The sequence below is a fragment of the Falco biarmicus genome, chromosome 3, assembly GCF_023638135.1.
Source record: "Falco biarmicus isolate bFalBia1 chromosome 3, bFalBia1.pri, whole genome shotgun sequence".
NCBI lineage: Eukaryota > Metazoa > Chordata > Aves > Falconiformes > Falconidae > Falco > Falco biarmicus.
Window position 1 is genome coordinate 115,786,995 of NC_079290.1, and position 19,162 is coordinate 115,806,156.

Consider the following 19,162-nt stretch of genomic DNA (forward strand, 5'->3'; position numbering starts at 1 on the left):
TTACTAGGTGTGTATTTTCACCGCGTTCACTATGTGAAGTGATAGAGCTGGACAGTTGGTTGGGCAATGATAAAAGAGTTCAATTTCATCTTCCAATAAGAAGTGTTTTAGAAGAAGCGAACATTAATTGAAGGAAGCAAGATGCTGTAGGAAGCGTTAACAGACTGCTGTATGCCAACAGCTGACTGGTTTTAATACCCGTTTTCATAAATAGGCGAACAAACAGTTGGTAGGACAATGTAAAGGAACGCACATACGCACTCTTTACATTGACAAGTATCCATAAATTATTTCAACATACATGTCTACGATAAAAGGATTACTATGAAAATAAACCAGCTGTAAACATACTTTTCCCTATATCTAAGGTAATGTCAAACTTGCTCAAATAAGATATACCAGGATTTATTTTGGGTATTTAGCATTCCAGGAAAAGCAGCACTGATCAGGTAAAGCCCGAATAAATCAGAGACGCTGGCACAGGACAAGCTGAATTTATATTTTTGGCAACAGCGTACTGACATTAGTTCCAACTTCTTAAGCCATCTGGTTCATGGCATTCCTGCCGGTTTCAAAGAGGGCTCTGTACCTGCAGTGCTCATGGGGCTGGTCCAGGCTGCGCTGTAAAGAAAGTCGAAACCCGCATGATCCACAGAGCGCACACAAACGTGAGCAGAAAAGATGCCTACTTTCCAAACCAGGAGGAAATATAAGAGGCCACAAGCCACAGCCTTCCTTTTTTACTCAGCATAGGTAAGAGAGTCCAACCAGAGCTGCGTACATGAAATTTGTGAGAATTGGGATCAGGAAGTGTTGCACACTCATGACACATCACTCAAATCCTGCCTGAACACAGCCAAAGCCTCATGGATGTCCTTTCCGCCTTAACTTTCCAAGCATGCTCCAAGTGTCAAATATTCATCCTTTTACTCTGAAGGACCACAGGGGACTTCGGGTAACTTTTACAGTAAAATGAGACCGACCTGCCATTCATTATGACTTTCACTGTAAATCACAAAAAAGTCAGGATTAAACTCAACAAGAATTGATCAAACTCTCGCTGCTTCCATTGTTTATGAAAAACCAGTAGCCACACCACTGAACGCATCCAGGCAGACCACGTACCAAGAGAACATCACTGCCTTTGAGCGGCTGGTGCTTAATTCTTAATTCACTAAACGCTGCAGCGAGGAGTTTCTTTTTCTTAGAATCTGCTAGCAGCTGTGAAGTGGGAACTATATACCTTGTGTGTCCATTAAAGCACAAGAACTCTCCAATTTACTAGCTACCACAAATGAGCTCAGAGTAGGCTCAGGAGTGACAGAGTGGCAACTTAACCAGTTTGACTTACTCTAATCACAGGATTCCAGTATGCCACACATCTGAATTTTTCAAACCACCATGTAGTTAAGAGGTTTTATTCTGTTGTGAAACCATCGCTCCTATCAGTACAGATGACCCAACTTAAACAGGCAAAAGACAGAATAATATATGTAAAACATGATCAATCTACATACAGCGAACAATCAACCATTGCAGTGCAATTCCGAAGGGGCAGAAGAGAATTAATACAGAGAAAACTAATCTCTTGCAAGTCAATGGCAGACAAAACCATTGGAAATTTATCTGTCAATGGACTTGTTCAGAAATAAGTTTTAAAGTAAGATTTTACCAGATTTTAATTACTCCTGTCCATTATACTGTAGTTTTTGCTGTAGCTTTAAATAGCTTACCAGTTCTCAGCAATCCATAGAGCGCATAAGTGCTCCTCACCATCTAAAACGAGTTAGGAACTAATAATCCATCATACTGCAAGGATCAAATGTTTCCCATATGGTTTCTCTCCCAGACCTGCCACAATTAGCTAGAGATACAACTTCATTTTAAAACAAAACAAAAATAGACATGAAGTTCGCTCTCCCTCAAAACCACATGTATTCCTTGCATCCTCTGGTGTGTAACCATGCTCTTACCCATCTTACAAAGTCCGGCCAAACATTTTCAGCCTAAAAATTTCATCTTGTGGAACAGCAAGTCACTTCTCTGTATTTAGGCAGAGAGGCACCCATCAGTTTCACAGAGAGACAAGGAGATAAAAACACCCTTTCTGTTGCCCCCTTTCTAAAAGGAAAGTACATCATCAAGGTAAACCAATATAATGTCATAAAAGAAAGCTCTGCTGCTACAAGCACCGACTAGCTCATGGAGTTTTCCCTCCCCCCTTCCATAACAGTCTGCACTACTGTTACAATGATAGATGACCCAATAAGACGGTGTTTTTTAAATTATTCTTTCTACCATTTCATTTTCTGCTTAAGTCTCTTATTTCCAGGCTTATTGGAAAAGTTATTTACAAAGGGTAGTGAAGAAAACATGACTTCTCAAAGATGCTTTTCTGTATTGCTGCACAAACTACAAGTCATTTTGACACTCAACTATTTTTAAAATGAGGGTTTAGCTGCAGGTTATTACATTGTGCTGTTTATACAGCCAAGGCCAATTTCTTTAGGTTTGTCATTATTATAAATGCAGATTTACCCATTTTTTTCCCCAGCACTACCTCGTATCATTCCTGATCTCACTGACGATGAGAATTAATCAGTAATCACCTCCAAGACTTAAGTATTTTTCCAAATGCTCCAGGGAAGATTGATGGATCAACTTAAAACCAACCCAATTCAGCTAAATCCTCCGAAGTATCGATAACTGGTGAATAACGTATCTTTGTTGCTTAGTTTGCTCATTCAATTAATTCAATTCCATAATCACCTGGCAATTGCACACAAAGTACACACAATTTATGTAAAAATTAAAGACCCAAAAGGCACTCGGGTGCTTTCTAAGAGACCCATTTTTTCCTTTGTTTTGCTCTGGCCCAATCTTGTTGGCATAAGCAACCCCTGCAGGGAACCTACTACTTTAAAGTAGCCAACCTGATCCTGCAGCATTGAGGTTCTCTTGCTGTAACTAATACAGTGTTACTAGCATTTCCTCAGAGCATTTTTCATTACCAAAAAGACAGTAATCCACACAGAGAAAGCAGAGTTACTTCTTTTTCTCCTACACAGAATTGATCTAAGTAGCTGGCATTTTGAAAGGTTATTCTGTTTCTGAACGGTCCAAACACCATGTTGACGGTGGCTTGAAAACAGTCTGCTAGAAGAATCGTCTCCCAGATTTCTAATTTACATTCCCAATTGCTTTGCTTTTCTATTCAATGCTTTCCTTCATTCCCATCATATTGCACGGAACACTGACCACCTCCCCCTCTGCAGCTGACAGCAGAAAGCCTTCTGGTATACCAATGCCATTTCAGGCAGGGGGGATAAGGAAGAAGCAGCAATCACTTTCAGGACATCAACACTGCCACAGATTAGCATCAAAGGGACATAAATTTACATTAAAACCTTGAAGCCTGCCTCTGCAGGTAACATTACATTTTAGGAAAGCAAAATAATACGTGGTAGACCAGCCCTTCCTTCACAAATATTTTTCTCTGTCCAATTACCAGAAGATGTCATCGTTATCTCTGAGAATAATTAGTACATAAGACAGCTTGTTTCAACACCTTCTGTGCCAAAGGCAAGACCTCTATGGATACAAACAGTTTTGCCAAGCTGCAGTGCCAGGGTTTTTTTGGTTTTGTTTTTTCTAAGGGTACAAATAGCTAGAGGCAGGACATGATTATTACTGTGTAATATGCAACACACACAATTCTTCAGCAATTACAGCTTAGACTTGTTCGAGCCCCTAAACCATGAACAAAACCTGTTGCACCTCAAAAGTGACAGTGAAACGGTAAAAAGAAGTCAACTTGCTCTGTACCTACTGACAAACAATATTAAGTCTAAAGGGATACCATGCTTATCCCTCCACTGGATACCAGATGTATCCCTCCACTGGCCCAGCTACCATGGTGTTGGGAAATAAGCAGCTCAAAATCAGAGATTCAATTATTAAGTGCCTGACAAACACACAGCAGATTTCAGCATCCATTAGAAGTAGATAGTCATTTCAACTGCAGGAACACAAAAAAACTAAGACAGAGATTACTTTCAAGGCTGATCAGCAGGGACAGAGCCTCTCGAATCCCTCTGCTCCAGCTATCAAGATGACAATAACATAACATAATAGTCACTGAAATACCTAGAGATGGGGATCAGTAACTTCCTCTCCAGAAAGCTAAACACACATGCACTAAATAAAAAATAAAACCCTACTGTTTCAAGTAAGAATCATATTGTATACATAAAACATAAACTTAATTAGCAGTATGCTTTCTGATATGTCACATCAAGTACTTAACAGAAAAATTAACAAGCGTACAAGACCGTCTTGTTCTCAAAACCCCCTAATTTTTACTCTCTCAAATAACCCCTGTTAATCCCGAGTCCCTAGCAGTCATAAGGCATAGTTTACATTTAATACTGGTTAGTCAGCTCAGGGAAATCATTCGTGAACACAAAAGGAAAGCAGCTTGGTTTTGACATCCTGCTGTGAGTCTGCTGGACAAGAAGTTATAAAAAGTATCTTTATTTGGAAGCTGAATAGACCTGATCTGAAAGTCAGACACAAATACAGGGCTTCACACAGCCCTTTTCAGGGTACAGCACTGATGCAGACTAAAAGTTTCATAATGGGAATGAGTAATACTACTGGAAGTGGAAAAGATGATGAACAAATGCCTTACACTCCAGGGCCAGGATAACTGACAAGTTAAGAAAAAAATAAACATGAATTTTTAAATTTAAGTGCATTCCATCCCATCCAATTTGTCAGGTACGTTTATGCTTCCATTACTGTAGGAGTTACATACTCAACCTGAATAGAAACAAGATTTCATGAATGATTTCAGTCATCTGTGTTTGTAAGAAGCTGTGAGCAGCAACACACAGGATGTTGGTGTTTTAAGTGCTCTTGGTTTGCCTGCATGGGGAAATCAGTGTACAATAAGCAGCTACATGAATATGGAGCACAACAGCCACATCACACCCACGCATCACACAGAAACACTTGACAAACAAAAGACTGAAGCAGCGTAATTCACTTTCAGGGCAGAGTAAGGCTACACTGCATAAAGGCACTTTCAGAGTACACTAATTGTGTACTCCATCCCTACCCAGAGAATTAGAGGAGCTAGAATTCTGCAAGGACACAGTCTAGTTTATTGTTTACTCACTGCTGCATTAGAAAACCTGCTTTGGACAATTACAGTGACCACCTGGTCTGAGCTCACACCACAGCATACAAAAATTTCAAGGCGTAATTTCAAACTTAAAACATACAAGGTTTAAATCTCATTCCTTGCCATAGCTACGTGGGACAAAATTCTTAGTCTGGCAGGTGATTCCATAAAGCCCTTCCCTTCTCTTTTCTCATGATGAGAAGCCATCATTCATGACTTATGAATGATACATCGAACCACTGCAAAACTGATCTGTTCTCTTCTTCAGTGAGCGGAGAAGCCACATAAGGAGTGTAGAGATGCCCGTCTGAAACTGGCAACATACAAACGCTGCAGTCCCGTATATGTGTATTTAGACACAGCTTTGCTGAAGACAGAGCCATCTGCATCCCGTTAATCTTAGCTGAATTTGATTCACAGATCAGATTGATTATCTAGTTTCTTATTTGCTTCATACAAGTTCTCTACAGACATTAGGTATCAATTAATCTAGATATTTAATTGGCAGAGGTACACCAATCAGTGGCAGAGTGAATATCAGAGGAGAAAAATAGTATTTTCACTGAAGTAACTGTATTCACATAGCACAAATCCTCAGAGGCGGACCAGAGTCAAAAGTCCAATTATCAAAAGGTACCTGCAGGGAAAGTGAACCTGATCTGCCAATTAAATTAGCCAACAAGGATTTGTTAGCCAAAGAGTGTTCAGCACATGAGAAAAGGAAAAAGAGATATATAAGCCAGGAATGGTAGGAAAGTGCATAATTATGCAACAGTTTGTTCTAGACGTACATCTATCCCCATTCTGAACAGTACCACACTATCTCTTTTTTGTTCTGGTAACATACGACAACACCGTACGTCTCAGGACTCACACGCCGTTATTATTTAGCTGCATTTCATAAATACATCTTCATTTAAATGTCTGATAAGCATATGTAAAGATGTGACTTTCCTCACTCTACAGTAAAAGGCAGCTAAATCTAATCATGACCTGTACTTAAACGAGTAAGGCAGCAGGCATGCAAGCAAGAGTCTGAACTTACCACTTTTAGGAGTTATAGAGTAGCTGACACTTTGCATTTATACTTGTGAATACAAGATTAAAACAAAAGCCAAACATTTCAAGGGAAAAACAAAACAAAAATTAAGACAAAACACCTGTTCAGGCACCATCAAACACCACTAAATTCCCTGGAGATGTGAAGGTCACTCCATGGAAGGTTTGTTAAGAACACATCCACTGAGCTCTGTAATAGTGATTCTCCACATTTCTCTCATGCTCCCTATCGAATGATAGTCAAAGCTATTTATTATGCCTCACAACACCCCTGTGAGGTAGGTAAGTAGCGTATACTGAGGTAGAAAGGAAGCAATTTGTTCAAGGCGGCATAGCAAATCAGAGGCAAAAATCAGGAACAGAACCCAAAAGACCCAGTTTCTAGTTATCTTATTCCATTGCTAGACAATTCTGTCTTCTTTATGGGATCGTAAAGTTACATTTTCCTAAGAAAAAGAGATCTTATGTACTGGAACGAAAGGAGGATAGTTACACAATGCTCAGATCAAACTTACCTTACCAGTGCATCTGGTTTGCTTAGCTGGTTATTAGGAATACAATTTTCCATTAAGTCCTTATGTGTGCTTGGGCTCTTGCTAGCACACTTCTGTTTTTTCTCATTTTTAGTAGATGAGGAAGGGATGCTCCCATTAGTTGCACTGTGACTGCGAGGCGAGGAGTTCACAACTCCACTGACGTTTTTGTAATTTTTGGATGAGGCAGTGCATGAGTCCTCTTTTAAGAGGTTTTCTGTACTTCCTACAAGATCATTATTTAATCTTTTACTATTGATATGGTTTTCCATATATTCAATTTCTTGTATTTTAGAGTCTACAGGTTGCAAAATATTGTTATTTATTCCAAGGTTGTGTTTCTTCGCATCCTTGTCCTTTTCTTTCCCTTTTTCTCTATATTCTAGCTCTGGCAATGTTGCAGATATTTTTTTATTGGCTGGAATGCCTCCATTGTGCTGCAAAAGTATTGAGGAATCCATATCAGATAATCCTTTGGCTGCTGCAACACCAAAATAAAAAAAAATACTTAGTTCATTAAATCAATCAATACCGTGACATACAATACACATCAAGTGTTTCTGCAGAAACCAGTCATTATTAGAGTCTATCTAGCAAAGAAAATAAGAAGTGACATGGTATTGTAAGACTTTTTTCACATTATAGGCAGGAAACAGTAACCAAGGGATTTAATAATAAATACTAGTGCTTCATAGAGCACAGACTGACTAGATTGATGCAGTTGCTAATAAAGAACTAAACAGTGAGAACATAATTCATTTCTACTGTCATACTAACCACTGCCAAAATAATTTTATTTCTGGCTCCTCTGTTTCTGAGTTCACTGTACTTTCATCAGAACAACATGGACTAAAGAAGCTCTTCCTTAGCAGGCTTTTATTTTTTTCCTTTTTAAATAGCAGCTAATAGCAAACACATTAAGTAATGAGTATAACTTGCCTTCCTCTGCCTCCCTCTCTTGCCTCTGTAGCATCTGCTGCTCTGGGGGCAGAGCTTGCTGGAGAAGCTGCATGTAGAACTCGTTCTCTTTCTGCACTTCTTTTTGTTTTCTTAAACGCATTTTGTAGCTGACGTAACTTTTAAAGCCAAAGCCCAAAGTCACAACAGGGTACCCAATACTAAGAAAAAAACCAACATTATTATCCAAATTTAATAATACCGAATTAATACATTATAATAAATTATATGGCTGTGAAAGTATCTGGGTTACAACTTCTTGTAGAAAATTATATATAAAACATTTTTTGCTGTACTACAGTAAAGCTACAGTTCAGAAACATAAGCACCTCTTTATCAAGATAAAATTACAGTTCCTTATAGACAACAATTAACTGTAGCATAGATTAAAGGATTACGACAATACAATTGCACTATGCATAGCGAAGACAGCTTTTAGATAGGCACCAGACTAGGAATTATGCATCTTTTAAGAAGATAACAGCCAAATGTAGCAGAAACTCCCAAGTTTTTGTTACAAAAGGGCCATGTAATATATTAAGACATTAAACCGGGAAACGTGTTAACAACATTCACCCAGAACTCAGTGAAAGGTGAAAGCAGTCCTTAGCCCCATCCTTTCACACTCAGAAATTAAGAGCAGATCCCTTTTCCACCACTCTTTAAAGCTGAGACAAACAGTGGTTCTCCAAAACACCGCCACTGCAATACCTTCTCACTGCACCACAGGCTGAGAAACAGGAGCTTGAGAAGGCGCTGGAACATACAGCTTTGGGGCTACTACATTACAGGGAGGGGGGGATCACGGCTGCGAGCCAAAGTGCCACCACCCGCACCTGGTACAACGAGAAGTGACCCTGGAGGTAAAGCCTCAATAGCCATCTGCCACTCAATGATGGCCATCTCATCTGTGGGCAACAAACTGCCTTTGGAAATCCCTTGTTTAGGAGACTGACCTTGAGCTGTAAGTGAAAAACATCTAATCTCTAAACTTAGTTCTTCCACTTATCTTACTGACAGATAAGATACGAAGAATTTCACTTTCAGCCCGACTTTGCTGTTCCATTTGTTGATGGGGATGACAGAAGCGTAACAGAACTTCGGAATTATTTTTTTGCGTATCGCCTTCATCACACAGAATTTAAGTATTCTTATTAGTCTATGACAACCGCACCAATAAACTAGCATGATTTGTTAGCATTCTGTATTTATTAACAACAATAACCAAAAGAGCAAGCAACCCTGGATAAAAATAAATATATCTTTGACAATTTTAACAAAGCACAGTGAAGTTGCATTTTAAACACTGAAAGTATCCTAGATCAGGGGAAAACTCACAACGCAGGTGACTATTAACCATTAAAATCTTCTCATTCTTTGATCAGTAATAGCACTGTGCAGATTGCATTTCTAAGCAAGCTGCCAGAATGCAAGCATCATTTGCATATGCATCTGACATTATCTCTGCCAATGCTTCTTTTGTAATACTGTGTAAAGCCAGCTGTAGCTACAGTTCTAACACTCTGATGACAAGCTGAAATGTTTGCATCCAATTCAGCGGCAGAAAGACCTTTCTTCACAGCTCCTAAAGTGCTTTTGTAACCTATTATAGAATTCAATTAGTGTTTAAGGGGTTTATTGCACAATGTAGGCAATATAAATTAAAATGACAGATGTCTAATTTATTGGAGGCTGTATCACAGGGAACTGGACCAAATGTCTCCAGGAGAAACAGGACACATTTTAAACATAGCCTGGTCAATGCATACTACACCAAAAACTTGTGGAATAAAAGTGCATTTCTTCCAGATATGGATACTCTGTAGTTAAGTCTTTTGCCTGAAGCCACTCTTACCACTTCCAAAGAAGTGGTGTAATAAGTAGTGTTTTTTATTTTTTGTCACAATTTTCAACCTGAAGCTTATTCACTTACTCTGGTGAATAATGAAATCAGATGCTCATGAGAACTCTGCTTGTTGGAGGGGAAAAAAAGAGGAGTGCTTTGTTACAGAAGAAGAGTTTTCATAACGGGATACATAAATTATTAGTGAAACTGTTTTTTTGCTACTTTTACCATCTATTCATCACATGAATACAAAATTTGTAAACTGATGACAAGAACCGTCAAGAAATGCTAGGAATATCCATGCTACAAATTCCCTACAGCTCACAAGCCCTGAATCTTCAGAAAAGTTGCACTTGGTCAATGTTTAGCATACGTTGCTCATGGAATATTTAATGACAGACATGCGAGGGGAGAACTGCAGAGCCAAACCCTGAACCAAAATAAAAAGCCCTGAATATTAAATTCCCCGGTGAAATAAAGGTTAATAAGAAAAGGGGGGGAGGATGGGACCCAAACCCAAACACTTACCAGTGTGCTGCAAATGGACGACACAGATCTACATGGAAGTTTTTTAAATCTTTAAATCTAATGGCTGCTTCAATATAAACGAAAAGTATCCACAGTGATACTGTTGGTAAGCACACACCCCTCTCTATTGAGAGAAGAGAAAAAGATAAACACCTTAGTAACATATTACAAGCAGCAAATATTTTAACATTATTTTTAAAACATCCCAGAAGTCAAGGGAAATTTTCAGACAAGACATATAGAGAGTTGTAAGATGGTTTTGTCAGAATAAGATATCTAGGATGTCTTTATTTTAAACCAACTCTTAACTTTTGTCTCCTTATCTTGCTTAATTACTTTTATAAGGCATCAGTGAAAAATAACAGATGCACAGCTAATGAAATAGCTTGGCACAAAACGTATACAGAGAGGGAACACAAATGGAAGAAATTGCAGAAGATGAGGTAATGTTACAGCTTATGATCTTTGAGTCAGAAGTGGTAAGCTTGGACTACTTTTTCACTCCAAGTTAGGTATATCTTGGTAGCAGCAGTGAAAAGATCAGCTGAGAAAACAGTAAGCACAGTACTAGTTACTCCATATACAGTAATGCAGACCACAGCCTGCGACTCCAAACTCGACATCAGGGGCACACCGAGGATACTGTATTGATTTCTCACTCCAGCACTACTGGTGAGAATGTAAAATAGTAGCCAAGCAAAACTAAGGTCTTAAACCTCTTGGCCAACAGAAAACACCACTCTTGCTTGCAATATAGCCACCGTACGTTTCCACAAATCAATTCCAGTTACAAGTTACACAAGTTTCATAAAAATAAACAAAGTTCTTGATTACATACTGACATCAACATATTGTGTGGTGGTTTGGAAACAGGTCTCAAATTTGAAACTAGAAAGATAATTACTCTGAGACCGTGATGTTATTTACTGTGGTCTCTAATTTGGTCTCTCTTGAATAGCTGCACTCGGCGTAAATGAGAAACCTACAGCAGAAACCGTCAGCTAAAAGGGGCTCAACATTTCAGTTAGGTAGACATAACACCTAAAAAGATCATAACTTCCAAAAAAACCCCAACAACCAACAACCCAAACAAGTTTCCATCAACTTAGATAAGCATTTAAAAAGAAGAATCTCTAAGTTTGCAGTGAATTAAAATATTAAACAAGCTCAATAGTTATAGTTAAAACAGGCCCATGAGGTTTTTCTGTTAGGGTTTCTAAACATCAACCCTGAGAGCAGCTTCAGATAACACTTTAACATATTAATACAATCCTAAAAATAACTCCAGATTTTAAATTGGGCAGCAACTGATTTGATGTATCTTCCATTAGCTCCCACATTGTCATTATTACAAATGACTAACTCATCAGAAAGATGACTGCTTTCACCAGTAAGCTGAGAAATGATCCAAGCTATCCTGCAAATTCTCGTGATCTGATGGCAACTCTAACACAAAATATTAGAAAAGACCCAAATCCCAAGACTTGGGTGGTGAAAAGTTACCTCTAAAAAATAAAGTTTTATTTCTAAAATTTTTTGATTGAGGGAAACACATATATGTAACCTATATCAAGTATTAGTGCTCACGTAAACTAAACCACCTCCCCCGAGTCCAACTGCTGCCCCAGAACACTGGGATTTACTAAAACAAACTCAAACAAAGATTAAAAAAAAAGGCTGGGAGCAGGGAGATTTCTCCATACATGTCTCAAACTGTTGGGGCAGCCATTGATATTATTAGCCTTTTTGCTCAGAAACTAAATCCAGCTGACACAAAGATTTGAATAATACAAACTTAAACTATGATAATATCAAAAATTAACAGCACACTAATCGACTGGTAGGAAGAATGTAACACTTTCACAAACTTTTTATATGAGCTTTGTATTTATTGAATTCCTGCAGAACTGTTTTGGAGTCAGAAAAATATATATATATATTTTTACTGCTTTGGAATTCCTGTTTATACACCTTCAGTTCCACTGGTCAAGCTTTAGTGATTACTGCAAGGTGCACGCAGACATGTACCGAGTGCAAATCAGCATACTCATGAAAGCAAAAGAACATTTTTGTAACTATAACAAAACTGCATTAAAACAAATGTGGTAACAAACAGAAGAGGGTTTCTGTGTATTACTAAAAGCTGTAAGATATATATTCAAATCAGTAAATTGTAAATAAAGAATAGCAACCTACCTGTGTGCCAGACATACTGTACCCAAACATACGTGCTGGCAGCAAAAAACAGCCATTGTATTGGTATGAAGAGCAGACATATTATATTTGATGTGAATGCTACACAAACAAAAAACACTGAAAAGGCCTAAAAGAAAGGAGGGGTGAGGGAAAAAGAAAAGTGTATTGGTTTATTTCAGCAAATATTACCAGTTTATTAATGGTGACATCACAATGATTTCAACACAGAAACACTAGTGTTGTTTATAGAAATGCCAAGAAATGGAGCAGTCTAGCCAACGAAAGTAGAAACTTCGCCAATTAAGAGAGAACAGGCACAACTTGAGAATTTGTGCCCATCCACTCTTCCAACAAGTCTCCAAACAGCTGTATTTATTCCTTATTATTTTGTTTGCAGACTTTCATTTCATTTACACTGTTGATGTAGTATTATCATTACTATATTCTCCTTCTGGAAAAAAAACCCCAACCAACCAGCAGTGTCATTTACTCTCTAAAAGACTAGTAAACATCTAAACAGGCAAGTGCTTCTGTTTTATTTTAAAGAAAACTGTTATATAGGGATCTACACCAATTCACTAATCTCAGGAATTCAAACAATATTTTCCTATGGTGAAAAATTGATAGTTGTACATTTCACTTCCACTTGCCAGAGATAAAAATAGGCAGTCAGAGAAAAGAGACTTAAGCCCAGGTCACCCCGTCACTTAAAAATTCCTCCTCTTTGGAAGATTAACATCAGTGCCGTTAGATTATAGTTGTATAACATGGCACAGGTCCTGAAGCTTTGCGGGATTTCCCTACAAAGGGACAGTAATTTTGTGCTATACTTACCAAACCTTGGTATCTGAAGGAATCGTAAACACTCCTGATGAAGAGCCAGAATGGCCACAGATACTCAAATCTGAACTCCAGGACAAAATCTGCCAACAGTACCAGGGCCCACACTACCAGGAACTTCAGATACAGGAAAGTACTATTGAAATAAAAAAGGTAACTTCAGGTCAGTATTTCCAATAGAGATAATTTCTTCCTTTTTTTTTTTTTTAATTAAAAATTCAGGAATAAAAACTATAGACCATTATAACACAGATAAGAAAACTTCATGCAAAATAATTGTACAAAATAAGTTGGTTTATTACTACATTAAAATCAGACCTGGTCTAATGAAATTAATGATATTTAACTGCATTTGCTTTTGAAGTGGCAAAGAAACCGAAGGCTCGCTGCTCTTGCATGGCATTCAGCAACAATCCCCCTTTAGCTTTCCAGCACATTTTTACAAAGTGAAGTCTTGCCAACAGGTATGCTGTCACAGCCGAAACGTTTCTCTCCTAATTTGCACTCTTGTACTCGGAGCTCAGAAATTTCTGTGTTCCCTTTCCTCATGTTCACTTATTTTCCACATTTAACACAGACAAACTACAACAGCAATAAACTGAGATATCTTTTAAGCCTATAACTATAGATATTAGGAGGACTGTTTTGATACTGAGTTGTCAGTGTTTTATTTGAAAACATCCATATTAAAGTAAATGCATCCATAAAAAACCCCAACCAATAAAAACCACCAACAGAAACAGAAGCACATGAGGCTTGAGACCAGGCAGTCATAACTTCTACTTTTTTAAAAATTATTTCAAAGCCACATTCCCTTATTATTAGCCCTGCATTTTGACCATTGATGATCCTTCTTGGCTACAGAACTCAAAATATTTTGAGATCATATCTAACTAACACAGGAGCACTTGAAGGATGAGCCCAATCCATCCTGTGGAAAAGGAGGAAGTAAAATCCCTTTTCTCCCCAGACCCAGCACCCAGGGATCTAGTATGCTACTCCAGCTCCCCAGAACACAACTACCTGGTTGCACGGTATTGGGTTATAACAAAGGTGGGTTTTTTTTTTTAATAGGATTTTATTTTTTAAAGTCAAGGGGCAGTTTTCCCTTTTAGTAACTTATTTTTCCTTCCCTATCATACTGCCAACAAAACCAGTAGAACTTTGCCCTGGAATGTTTACTGGTAGGCTGCCAACAGTTTGCATGCACAGTGCCAGGTAGGGTCAAGTTTCTGCACCCTTCATGGACACACGGCTTTTTTAGGAAGTTGTTCAGAGCTTCAGAGAAGATACGAAACAGAAAACTTCTATGAAAAGTCTGAAGTACCAACAAGAGTACGTAGAGGCCAATGAACTACTTGTTCAATTACCACTCACATTACTTGTCACATGAGGTCAACTTCCAAACCTCATGACTTGGAAAACACGTTGAGTTCTTCCAAATCGCAATTTAATTGCATGTGCCTGAAAGTTGTCGCTTATCAACTGGCCTGGCCCTATAGCTTCCCCCAGTGGAGGAGTTTTTGCTTAGTTTTCTCACTTACTGTATGCTAACAGGCTCTCCCTTAAAAGCCCAATGCTAAGGTTTTCACTGTCACTAGACCCCCTGAAGGGAATTGCTTCAGTGGAAATCCTGACATAAATGCTCTCCCATGTACTAACATGAGTACCTGCTCTAAATTCACACAAACTAAAGAAAGACTTCATAGAAAATACATTTTTGAAGTCTGAGACAAATAAGCAACTATTCCTATATTTAACCAACCTCAGCCCCCGCCCACCTTTTTAAATGTTCTGTATCTGGAGATTAATGAGACTGAAAAAAAATGCAAATAAAGAGGCTACAGAAGCGCTTTAATGGAAACAAAATTAATAACGCATACACTTAGAAGAGTTGAGGTACTGCTTTTTTCAGTTTTTACAGAACCATCGCCACTTAGTCAAAAATTACTCCTTGAGAATGAAAGTACAGTATAAATATTTAAAAAAAACAACCAACCAAACCAACCCACAACAAAATAAACCCCACAAAAAAGCCTTAAATGATCATGCTTGCCCTGGTAGACTATGCTTGCATATGCTGCTGTTCTCTATTTAAAGTTTTGATCTTCAACAGAAATTTGTAAAAAGCAACTGCATTCAGAGAATACTCAGACATAAAAGGTGACAGACATTGGGGTATGCGGTCACCACTGTGTTCATTTTGACCACGCTGCTGAATTACACATGTGCCGCTCTTAAGATCCAGAAAAATACATAAAGGCACCACATGCAGGCAAACATGATTCTGCCTGTTTCGCTGGAAAAGCAGTTGTGTTGTGTAGGCACTTTCTCCTGGGTTAACATTATGGCTATTGTTTATTTTTCTGCTGCTGAAATCCATAAAGAGACTACATTTTTTCCTAGCAAATTAGGGTTGTCAGAACTAATGCTTTTGAACTGTTAAGTGCCACTCCAAGTTAAAGCATTTGTTGAATAAGAGTTCTGTAATACTGCCATTAAAGTGATTTCTAATATTAAATTCATATCAATCCGAAGGCCATGGTGACATTTACCACCTTTTAAAGTGGAATTGTAACAATATAACATTTGTAATAAGGTTTTCCCAACAATATTCAAGAGCCTACTTCTAAGTCATCTGAAGGACTGAAAAGCAATTAAGAATTAAATGAGTACAAGACTAAGACACAAGAAAGTTATTTCCTTTTATAAAAGACTTCATCCACTTATGTTGGCCTCAGCATCAAGTTCACTGATGTGCAACGTACTCTACATACATACCTAACTGCATGAGTCCCTGTGCATACACACACTCCTAGAAAATGTTTTAAAGGTTCTATACTCCATCAATTGGATTTTTTTTTTTTTGAACATCAGGACTCCCTGACGCACGCAATTAAAGCATGCAGGACTGCAAAGTCAGAGACTGCAATCCATAACTAAACTCTCTGTTCCAGCTATACAAATCGGTATCGGTAGCAGCTTACAGACATCAGCTCTCTCCTCTAAACAGGCTGGTTTTACAAACTGCTGAGCTTCCACGCTGCCACAGGTACGCACACAGCTGGGCTACAACCAGCTCGGGTGTCGTTGCCGCACACTGCAGTCTGTGGATGGCAATGACTCTTTGTAGGAAGAAGAAAGGAACAAAAATCTCGGCTTCCCTTCTTCCACAGAGGTATGCTGCACACCAAGAGCTGCTGTTCCTGGCGAGCACACAGCTCATCAGTTAATTTACAACTGCTTAGCGAACAGACACCTCTTCAGTGACTGAACACTTAAATTAGCGATAGCTGAAAAACGTCCAGCAAGAATTAAACCCAAAGAAAACGAGGCTAACGGACCTCCTATTTGGACAGGCTAATCACTCTTCTGCTCTTTTGTTTCATAGGACAGATCATTCAAATAAGATCACATGAATGAAATGACTAACAACATTTAGCAGTAACCCTCTTCCCTTTCTCTGTTTTGTACCAGCCACTTCTACTTCATCTTTGCTCTTCAATCCCTCTATTCCTCCCAGACACTGTTCTTCCCTTCAGTGCGCTTCTATTGTTACCTAGTCTCTGTCCCCACTGCGCCTCCCCTCCGATACGCTCATCCTACGACTAAGACAGCCAGCGCTCCTTTGGAATCCAGCACCAGCCATTTGGTGCCTGCGAAGCTCTGATAGTCATTGATCTTTCTGGGCACATCCACACATCTCTCCAATGTTGATAGCTGCTGCATCAGTATCCTCACTTACAGATAATATTCGCTTGGTAGAAGTGCCTTCTAACCTCTGTAGCCCTTATATTAGAAAGGCTCAAATATACTCCACGATGCCAATTATAATTCCAAGGTTGTTCTCAACACAGGGGAAGATTGTTGCAGATAAAATACCTAAAATCTGGGTTATCCAATTTTCTGACACATGTCAAGAAATCTGACTTCACTGAGCTGACAGAGGTTTAAAGAGGACAGGGCTTTCCCTATAAAACTAGCATATGGCATCTAATCTTGTAGGGTAATACAAGACAAGGGGGAAGGATGGACACATTCATGAGAAGAGCAGGGTACTGAAAGGAAAGAAGCAGTGATTACAGTGCTGCAAATTCTGTGAAAGGTCAATTGACTGCTAATGCATACTGAATATAAAGATTTATTCATAACCCATCAGCGACTGCACTCCCCCTCCGAATTTTCAAACAAATAATTTTCCTCCATATTCTTCCCTCCCCCCCGGCAAGTGCCAGATTCCATTTCTTTTTTCTTTTTTTTATCCTCCTTTCCCCCCCTCCCTTGTTCTTTGTTCTCTTTTTACTGCCCCACAGAAACAGATACTGTGCCTGCTGTAAGGTAAAAAATAGATTTGAAAAATCACTAGAAAAAAACCCAATTATGTACCCGAAATCCAAACTGGTAGAAAATTAAGCCTCTATTCTGTCCCACTATTATCAGCAAGTCCCAAAGGCTGGAAAGTGAATCGTAACAGAACTGATGCCATGCTTTGTTTTGCAGCCTGACTCACACAATGGAGTGGAAGGCATCTTGAGGATGGCAGGGCACCAAATGCAGAGGTAGGCTTTAGAAAGGTGAAGTTTAGCATGTGCATGAAACTACCAAATAGTCACCAACCACCATCTCAAGGTTACTCATCCAATGCCAGACAGAACACTGGAGATGCCAACTGAGCATCACCAGAGATTTTCAAATAAAAAAAGCTTTATCTATGTAAGCACACAAACATGTATGTAAGATTACTACTACCAGGGGGCAAAAAAGTAATACAGAATGAACACAGCAGGCACACAAGAGCGAAAACATGACTGCTGGGATGTGGTACGCATATTGGACACTATTATGTAAAATAATCACCAACTAAATTTTTGAAAAGAAGTGTAAAGAATCCCAGGAAACCTCCCTGACTACTTATTCAGTGTCTTGATATGGCATAGAATATATCAATCACTGAACTATAGAAATGTAAGTAAAGGAAGACAAAATAGAAAACTCTTACAGTAATTCCAGAAGCAAGCATAATAGATCACTGAACCACAGGCATATAATCAGCAATCAGTATTGTAGTACTGAAACAAGAGAAACTGTTAGACCACTGTGGTAACTCAGCTGAAAACACCAGAGACCAGAACACATCAAATAAAGGTAGAGGAATTGTAGTGTGCAGGGAATGAAAGTCACTGGCAAGGGGAAGCAATATTACATGTACCATTGGGGCTGACACAGTAGAACATGTTTAAATGTAAGCTAGATTAGATTTGAGACCTGAATTTAAGTTAAACTCATAAAAGGTAGGACTGCTGTTTTGCTGCAGACCTCCAGGGCAGGCTGAGAATAAAGTGTTTTTCCCCATATAGGAAGCTTATAAAAAAAGTGCCAGAGTAAGTCAGTAGGAAGAATCATTATGGATTTATTTAAAAAAAAAAAAAAAAAGAAAAAAAAAAGAAAAAGCCTAAAAAAAAAGGCAAAAGAAAAAAAGAAGGCCACATTCCTGGAGTTAGTAATGAACTGTTCTTCCTTAAAGTTTATTTGGCTGTCAGCAGAGTCAAAACCCAAGTCCTTGGAAATCAGCCATATCAGAAGTTGGGTGGCATGCAGAACCACATGAGTACCTCAACAAAGGGATCACGGTATCGAGAAACGCTGCCCAGCACGAGATGCCCAGGGGCACCGAGTGCCTTTATGCCATCACTGGGTATCTCAGTAACCACTTGGAGATTACCGACACATACACATCCTCCCAGGCATTTGCTTGGCTGCCAGCCCAGGTAATGCCTGTGATAAAGGGCAACATATATAGAGGGCTAAAAAAATTCTTATTCTATAGGAATATGCAGTGTTTGAGGTCTATTGTCAGGAAATCCATGATACACAGTGTAAGTCGGCTGGTGTGACCGCCTGAGTTAAGCCAGTAACATAAGGAATTCATCCTGAAACTTAACCAGCTACAAGATTGGTACCAAGTGCCAATATGACTCAGGAGAGCCAAAACAAGCAGTATCAGCAGTAAAGCTGAAG

The 19,162-nt window shown here is 38.8% G+C and overlaps 1 protein-coding gene across 1 annotated transcript in view; it reads right to left on the minus strand.

Moving 5' to 3' along the window:
* MACO1 (macoilin 1) overlaps nucleotides 1–19,162 on the minus strand; it is a 29,118-nt gene that overhangs the window by 6,531 nt on the left and 3,425 nt on the right. Inside the window, exons 2-6 of the mRNA XM_056331301.1 lie at nucleotides 13,139–13,280; nucleotides 12,305–12,431; nucleotides 10,109–10,232; nucleotides 7,717–7,895; nucleotides 6,760–7,258 (exon numbers count right to left, since the gene is read on the minus strand). Of these exons, the coding sequence (XP_056187276.1) occupies nucleotides 6,760–7,258; nucleotides 7,717–7,895; nucleotides 10,109–10,232; nucleotides 12,305–12,431; nucleotides 13,139–13,280 (1,071 nt within the window). The remainder of the gene's footprint in view (nucleotides 1–6,759; nucleotides 7,259–7,716; nucleotides 7,896–10,108; nucleotides 10,233–12,304; nucleotides 12,432–13,138; nucleotides 13,281–19,162) is intronic.